The sequence below is a fragment of the Condylura cristata genome, unplaced genomic scaffold, assembly GCF_000260355.1.
Source record: "Condylura cristata isolate star-nosed mole 26May11 unplaced genomic scaffold, ConCri1.0 scaffold00033, whole genome shotgun sequence".
In the NCBI taxonomy this organism is placed as follows: domain Eukaryota; kingdom Metazoa; phylum Chordata; class Mammalia; order Eulipotyphla; family Talpidae; genus Condylura; species Condylura cristata.
In genome coordinates this window covers 2,162,336-2,171,269 of record NW_004567134.1, presented here as the reverse complement: position 1 = coordinate 2,171,269, position 8,934 = coordinate 2,162,336, and the positions used below count along the sequence as shown (strand labels likewise).

Below are 8,934 nucleotides of genomic sequence, written 5' to 3'. Positions count from 1 at the left end.
AAATAGTCTATAAACCTAAGTGAAGTGCATTGTGCTGTCTGTCCTCCATCACTGCTCTGTGGGGCACCTCCCAAATAAAATTGCACTTGTTTCATGGTCTACCTCTGAAGACTCCTAAAGCATGACAGTAAAGGAATATAATTTAGGAATGAGTTCTTTTAATTCCATGCTCAGTTGAAGATAGTAAAAGCTAAGAAAAAAGATAGGTTTTGAGCAGACATGGTAATCAAACCCATCACATAGGGGACATTTCTAACACTAGGAGAATGGGGAAGGTGGGAGAGGAAAATAGAAAGGAATTTTTTAAGCAATTAAAACAACAAAGGGTTCAATAGAAAGATGAATAGTAATAATATAGTCTGTACATGTGATTAAAGTAATTGTGATATACATCAATGAAATAATAGCTTAACTGCAATAGTAGTTTCAGTTTTCTTAAATCTTCAGTTAATGCAAAAATTAAAGAAAAATATGAATCAATCTTTGGGATAATTAAGCAAAATAGTTGTCATGTTCAAATTTTTTTCTACATACTCTACAGATTTCTCTGTAACTTCCTCCTCCCCCAAGATCCCTTTGTTTCAAAGATGAAGATGTAAGGAATTTCTAGTAAAATAAAACTCACCCTCTAAAAGCACTATCATGGATTGTCTTGTATGAAAGGACTTTACAAAATGGGATTATTATTTCCAAACAATTTCAACCCTCTTTGAGAAGATTCATTTTGAATTTTATCCCCAGGACTCAATGTGCACAATAGATTTAAAAAGAAGAAAAATGTCTTGATTGCTTGACCTGTTGAATGAAGTCTCAATATATTTTCCTGAAACCTGTTGTGTTTGCTAATGCCCATATCTGTCTACTAATTTGAACAGATTCATATAAATGATATGCTATCAGCAAAGGATAATTCCCACTTCATAAAAACCAATGGACTTCAAAGGAACTATCAAAGTATGTTAAGGAAGTTAGTGTCTCAATTCATCAAAATAGAAACATTCATTTACCCATGAAGCAGCCAATTTTGTAAGCATATGTCTACATATATATGCCATCATTTATCCATTCATGCAATAAAATTGATTCAGCACCTATCATTTGCTATACAATGGGGTAAGTACTGGACTAGAAAAGCCCTCCTCCTACCTTTGAATCAGTGAAAAGAGAGAAATAGAGTGATATATTAAAAAATAACACCATCGGCCCTCCCTGGTGGCGCAGCGGGTTAAAGCACTGCACTAAGAATCTAAAGCCACTTCCGCACGAGTTCGATTCCCGCCTGCCCCGGAGGCGACCACATGGCGAGGCAGACCTCTCCTGACCTGCCCGCTGCTCCCCTCAGCAGTGTATTTCGTCGATCTGCCTGTTCTGCTCCCCTCTCTGTCTCTGGTGAATCCTCTCACCCTCTGCATCTCTGGCCTGTACCCCAGTTCTGTACGAATAAATACATCTTTAAAAAAAAATAATAATAACACCATCAAATTTTCCAAGTGTCGTGTCGGGTGGCAAGTCAACTAGTCCCTGCAGAGATCCATTCAACAGCCACTGCATACCTACTGTGGCAAGAATCAATTCAACTTACAAATAATAAAGTAAACACCATGAGGGGCAGAGTTACTTAGAAGAAAGACAATTTGTTGTTGTTTTCAACACAGATAATAATGCATAATTCAATACATGTGTATTTCCTTGGTAATTAAGAAAAATTTATAAAGAAGCTAAAAGCATATTCTCTTTGCAAGAGAAAAACAAACAAACAAACAAACAAAAATCCAACCCAGTTAAATATACTATTTGAGAGCCATACAGTCATTGTTCTTACCAGGAATACAGGATTGTTCCAACAACAGATGTGAGTTTACTGTTTTCTTGTTTTTGCTTTGCCAGGCCAAAGTCAGCTACAATTCACAAAACAAAGCAATGTTATTATATTTTCCCAGATTTAGCATCGTGTCTTAGCATTTGACATTTTGCACAAAAACAATTATAGTTCACAAGAGAAATTATTTCTTTCCCATCTGTCAAAATGCTCGTTGTGCCAACCTTCGACACCACTCCAGCCTTAATTAATGACATGCATACATTACACCATAACACTCTATATTTTGACAGAATGAGGTTTGTCATTAAAAAAAAAAGCTGAAATAAATGTTGCTGATAGAAAATCAGGTAAAAAGCTTACTGAACTTGTGATTCTGCTCGTTAGGTTATACTTTATAAATTTCCAAATAAATAGAAAATTGGTCACCACCACATCTGACCAATAAATAAATAAATTAGGTAAGCTTGAGGAGCCCCATCAAGGGCTGAAGCCCTGGAATTAAACAGCAACTATTTATACTAGGTCACAAAGGTATGATGTTCAAAATCATTTCAAAGTACTTCTAGATTACTTTGGACTTTGATTCTCAAACTAAAACTTGTGTTAATGTTACATATAAACTTCTTTACATGTAAAGCTAGCACTAGCTGTTCTTTTTTAAGCATCTTCAAATACTTTTCTTTTTTTTTAAAGATTTATTTATTTATGCATACAGAACTGGGGTACAGGTCAGAGGTGCAGGGGCAGTTAAAGGATCCACCAGAGACAGAGTGGGGAGCAGAACAGGCAGATCGATGAGGGGAGCAGCAGGTGGGACAGGAGAGGTCTGCTGCACCATGTGGGTCAGCTCCAGGGCTAGGATCCAACTCGCACTGAAGTGGCTGCGGCTGGCTTGCTGTGCTGCATCCTTACCCATTGGGCCACCAGGGAGGGCCGCAAATACTTCTTTTTTATGTGGTACACAGTTGTGTGCTAGGTAAAGATGTTTCAGTCAACATGAGGCTGCATTTGAGAATGGTCCCTGGGATCACTCTGTGTAGTAAGGTTGTGCTACGAGGAAATCTTAGGATACATCCCCACTAAGGGATGCCTGACTCTATCTGTACCATGGGCTACTCCTCAGACATTAAAAAAATGACATGCTAAATGACAGGGGAAGACAACTATCCTATGATTGCACTTACATGTGTAATATAAAGAAACAAAGCTACTTATCAAAATAAAACAAAACAAACTCTCAGATACAGAGAAAAGACTGGTGGTTACCAGTGTAAAAGGGAATTGGGAGCAACTGAAATGGGTGAAGGAAGTCAACTGTATAGTAGTGGATGGAAACTAAATTTTGGTGATAATCATAGCGCAGCTTATACAGATATCAAATTATATGCTGTGCACCTGTAGCCTAAAAAATGGTATAGACCAAAGGCCCCTCAATAACAATTTATTTTACAAATACTTCTATTGTTAAAAACACTCAGTATCTTAGGTCAAAGTAGGAAAGAAAAAGTTCATATTCTCATTGTACAGCTTTTCCAACATTCCAAGAAGTTTAATTACCAGAATTAAACCAAAAGACAGTGCCGAATAAAACAGGAGAGAACAAAATAGAACACTTCCCAACCCATCTTATACAGCCAATTATTCCCGACACTAAAGCCAGACAAAGGCATTGTAAGAAATCTATAGAACAATATCCCCCAGCAAAGTAGACACAGAAATTATCAAGAAAATATAAGTAAACCAGATCTATGTAAAATGGTGATCATATATAGTGACTAAATGGGATTTATGTAAGACTGATTCAATATTTAAAAAGAGATTAATGCATTTTCACCAGATCAGCATATTAGGGAAAAACATATGGTCTTCTCAATAGTTGTATAAAAAAAGGATTCAACAAAATTCAACATCTAAACCTCTCAGCAAATTAGGACATCATAGGTGCGTCAGTATAGATGCCCTGAGAAAGGGCATCTATAGAAAACCTGCAACTCACTTTCTTCTAATGGTGAAAGACTGAATGTTTTTCACATAATTTCAAAAACAAGGTTGGTTATTAATTAGATTAACTGTGGTGATCATTTTGCAATACATACAAATATCAAATCACAATGTTGTATGCCTAAAACTAATATTATATGTCAATTATATCTCCCTTAAACACACACACACACGACTATGTCAACATGTTGAGATAGATGATAAAAAGACTGTCAAATAAACACATTTTTAATGTGCCCTTGATAACTGAACTTTCAAAATAAAGCAAAAAAGATATTTATTTTTTCTTTCAAAGAAAAGTAAGTACAATAGTATAGAAATAGAAATAGGAAGATTATACATGGAAAACTATAAAATATTGTTATACAGTCACAAAAAAAAAGAAGTAAAATTAGAGAAAAATTCCATGCCTTTGATTGGATTTTTCCATATATAAAGATGACATTTTCCCAAAACTAGTTTATATGCCAATTATATGCCACCCATCTTTTGTGTAAAACTTCATAACCTGAGTATAAAATCAATATTGAAATAGATAAGGTAAAGGAGAGCCATAAATACTATGGAGAAGAAAACAGAGTTTTCTACAAAATATTAAGAAAGTTTACAAAGCTGTCGTTAGAAAGAAAAGGAAGTACTAATTCAAGGGTCAAATAAAAATGTTTTCAACCAAGGCAAGGCTATTCACTTTTACGATTCCTATTCTAGATGGCACTAAAGGCTTTCGTAAGTACATATTACACCAAAATTTTGTGGCACAGGGACTATGCTGATATTGCACAGGTGAATTGGTGGTGGAAATTCTAGGGGTGTTACCCCTGAGAAAACAAAGCAAACATTGTAAGGAAAAGCAAAACTTTAGTTCACATTAAATAAATTAAAAAATAAAATTTTGTGTCAACACAATATTTAATTTCTCCTTGATAAATTCATTCAAGTGTGACTACTGGATCATATGGTAAATGTATGTTAAATTTCATTTAAAAAGAAACTAAGCCAAAATATTTTCCAGTGTTTTCTCACCAGAAAATTATGAGAGTTCTCAGTGCTTCTGCATCCTGACCAGTGCTGGGTGTTATCAGGTTTTCTTTTTAATTAGCCATTTTAGTAAGGAAATAGAAGTAGCTCATATCAGGTTTATTTGCAGTTCCCCAGTGACAAATGGTGTTGAGCATATTACATCTTCACCATCTGTATCTTCTTTAGTGAAGTGCCTGTTCAACATTTGGCCAGTTTTTTCATGGGGCTGTTTCTTTTGCTTACTATTGAGTTCTCGATACAAATGGTCTGTCAGATACATGATTTGTAAATATGTTCTCCCAGTCTGCAGCTTGATTTTTGTGTCCTGTTAATAATACCTGTCATAGTTCAGAAGCTTTCAACTTCCATTAAGTTCAACTGCTTCATTTTTTTCTGACATGTATTACAGTTGTGATGCTATAGCCAAGACACATTTGCCCAAGCCATGGGAAACAGTCCAGGCTATTCTGCCTCAAGAGACCTCACAGAGAAGGGTGGCCCCAAGGACCAAAGGCAAGTTGCATGTAAAACCGGAATGAACCTTGTTGGGGTGGCCCCTTCAGCCTGAAATAAGACTTCAGATAATGCAGTCTGGGCCTGCACTTGACTGAAATCTTGTGGGAGACCCTGAGCCAGAACCCCCCAGCTAAGCCACTCCTGGAATCCTTACCCTTGAAAATGGTGGGAAAATAAAAAGGCATACAGAATGTGGTGATTTGTTTCGCACTCATGGATAATTCATACAGCTGCCTGCACTGTAGTTCAGAGGCCATGAACCCTCACCTAAGATGGGAGCAATACCCCCCTCATTAGACTCCCAGTCCCAGGTACCCACAAAACATGATTCCCCACCCGACAGTCAAAATGACCCTTTAACAGCCTTCATGCAGGTCTCACTGCTGGTGAGGTTCAAAATTCTGCAAAATCTCATAATATTTACTAAGAATAAAGGTCAAGTTCCTGCCAGGCACCTAAGACTAGACTTGTAGGACCTAGGTTTTCAGAAAGGTCTTTCTTGATCATACTGTCTAAAATATGTGCACTTCTTTAACACTTTTCCATTCTGTTTATTGAATTCCTAAAATCTTTCATTGCTTAAATTTCTTCCTTTATTTCTATTTATGTAGTAATCTTAGATGTATTTAGGGTCTGCCATTTCTAACTAATACTCAAGACCTGTAAGGGTGAAGACTGTGCTACCCCATATATCCACAGTGATAGATCTTTTGATATATACCTGTGTGTGTGCGCCCATGTGTCTGTCCATCAACCATCCATGACTTAGCCAGCAGCCAGCCAGCCACGCTCCGTATTATACTGACACATGGAAAGCACTAACAGTGTTAAGTTATAACCTTCCTGCTCCTTACATTTTGGCAAAAATCAGTAGAAATAGCAAAGTACCCCAGTACTTTGGGGACTCACTGTAACTGGAGCACACATAGACCTGGGCCAATTTAGAATCTAAAATAATACTTTGCTTTGTAGTTCTAATGCTATACAGAAATTATCTTGTTTTTATAAAATTGCCATTGGTTTTGAAAGGCAAGAATAAGGAGTGTACTCACAATGATGCTATTTATTCCAGTTTATTTAGATAATGGCAGGAACTCGGACAGATGTCTGCAAAAATACAGATGACTGAGAGGTATTTTTAAAGAGAGCAGAAGCTAATATTGCCTGGCCATTTGGAAGATTCTGGCCATAACATAATAGTAATGTTTCTATTACACTTTCCTCATTTGTGATGGTATTTAGAGTAGAGGAAAGGTTTTATTTCGGAAACCATGGTCATAAAGGCATTCGTGTGCTATAATGGAAATTCAAAAATGACAGCAGAAAACATTTTATATATAGCACATTATGCAAAAAGCTAGGGTTAAAAAAAAATCCCTCCTTTGAAAGAACAAATGATCCAGAAAAATGAACAAATGGTCCAGAAAGACTACACCAAGTCTGCACTCTAATCTATAGCTGTCAGCCCTCTGGATCTCTGGTTCCGTTCCTATATTCTTATGCTGTCATTTTTATGACGAGCGTGACTTTGGATCCATAGTCAGATATTCTGCTTTCTAGAGAAATGGCCTATAGGGAGCACCTTGTTTTTTGACAGGAGTGGTCCCAATCACATGATGAGAAGCATTGTGAATGACTACAAGTCTTTAAGGTATTCCCGTCTCTCCTCACAGGGAGCTTTGAATGTCAGACTCCTAAATTAACAACCATGCCTGAAACCCCAATTCAGACTCTACCTGGATGAGACAGGGTAAAGATGGTATCTGTTTTTCTCAACAACATCCTTATTTGATTAATTTTGGTGGGTAGAGTTATTATGACAGGGAGCTTCGGAATGGAAAATTCAACCGCTTATTTGAGAACTTTCTGCATCGAGGTAACTCCGTTTGCTTCAGCCCGCTGACAGGGAGGCGTGCCATGCTGGGACTGCTGAGTCAGCTTCTGTAAAAATAGCCACTTGATCGACTCACATGCTGCAAGGCACAACACACCTTGGGACCCAAACTCGCGGAATGAAAACAGCATGCACAGAACACAGGAGATTCTACCCCTCCATTAAAAACTTCTGAGAAAAACGAGACTGTCTCTGTCACCACAGGCACATGTGAAAAACTCACGTTAAAATAATCCCTGTTTTATTACTTAGTTTTCGTTGTCTTTACACGGCCATATAAACACGTGAGGCCTGATAAAATGAACATTGGGAAGTTTCTGTTTCTGATTTTTTCCTGAGGAAGTACGAGTGTGGTACTTCCGGGTTCCCTCATTCAGCCCATTCTCTCAAAGGAAGAACACATCAACCTCCAGTCCAGGGTTCAGACCTCCCTGCTCTGACTTTCTCGGGACTGCCATTTTCTCTTCCTCAAAGCTAACTGTTACTCAAATCTCAGAATTGCATTGTGACCCACAGACTCCATGGAAATCTTAAAATTATTTTGAGGAATAGAATGGACTAAATTTGCTTCAGCATTTCATGTTATGTGCCATAGTGCAATCTAAGGAAACTGTAATGGGCCTGAGAGAAAATATTCTGGCTTTCTTAGTTTCAGAAAGGCTATGTTGACTGAAATTCCAGAAATTCCATGGTTACCCTTTTCACAACAGATGCTACAAGGGTATGTGACACAGTGATTTGATCTTCTGTAGTTTTTTAAGAGCACTCAAAGTTCTGTGGCAGTTCAAAATCAAACAGACACTATATTTGGTTAATGGGGGGGAAAAAACCCTACAGAACAGGTTAAAGCAAAATAGATCCAGAGGTCCACAGGAACAAAATATCATTCTATACAGAGTTGATCTGGATATTTTAGAGGTCCAGGAAACAATACACACATAAGGACTTTGAGTTCCCTACAAGAAGTGTAATATTAATGTATTTTCCCTATAATGATACACTTTCAGTAGCCATTGAGTCAATCATTAACAATTAAAATCCTGGAATACGCCAGAAAAGGAAAATGCCAACGGTTCTGGTAATCCCTGAGAGGTCTAATTTGATGGCCCAAACTTTGGTGGCATTCAAGAAAGTAGGTCTTTCCTTTAGTACCTGTGAGTTACACTCTGCTGCAATATCAGTGTAAGCTGCTTGCACCTGTCCCTGTCTGCACACATCAGCCTGTGACTACGGATAGAGCAGCTCGGGAAATAACTGCTGAGCGAAGGGAGGAAAGTCTTCCCTGTAAAACTGGGGACTTGGGAACAGAAGTCGTGGCTCTCACCTTATAGCCAACCCCACGTGCCTGGCAAATGATGGCCTCTAGAGAACTTTTGAGCCTTTGATAATCATTCCTCACATCAAGTGTGCCCTGCTGGTTGTTCAGCGGAGTGCCCAGAAACATTCAGGACACACCCAGCCTGACGCACAGGTGACCTGACTCATGCACTGGAGCCCAAGCCTGGAATCTATTACCTAGAGTTAAATGAACTTTTTTTTTTTTTTTGAAAGCAGGAGGAAAGAAAGAGCAGGAAATGCTTACCTTAAAATGTGGGTATTTTGGCCCTCCCTGGTGGCGCAGCGGGTTAAAGCACAGCACTGAGAATCTGAAGCCACTTCCGCATGAGTTCGATTCCCGCCT

General features: G+C 38.1%; 1 protein-coding gene across 1 annotated transcript in view; it reads right to left on the bottom strand.

Moving 5' to 3' along the window:
* NEK10 (NIMA-related kinase 10) overlaps positions 1-8,934 on the bottom strand; it is a 158,568-nt gene that overhangs the window by 83,027 nt on the left and 66,607 nt on the right. Inside the window, exon 23 of the mRNA XM_004692270.2 lies at positions 1,823-1,898. Within this exon, the coding sequence (XP_004692327.1) occupies positions 1,823-1,898 (76 nt within the window). The remainder of the gene's footprint in view (positions 1-1,822; positions 1,899-8,934) is intronic.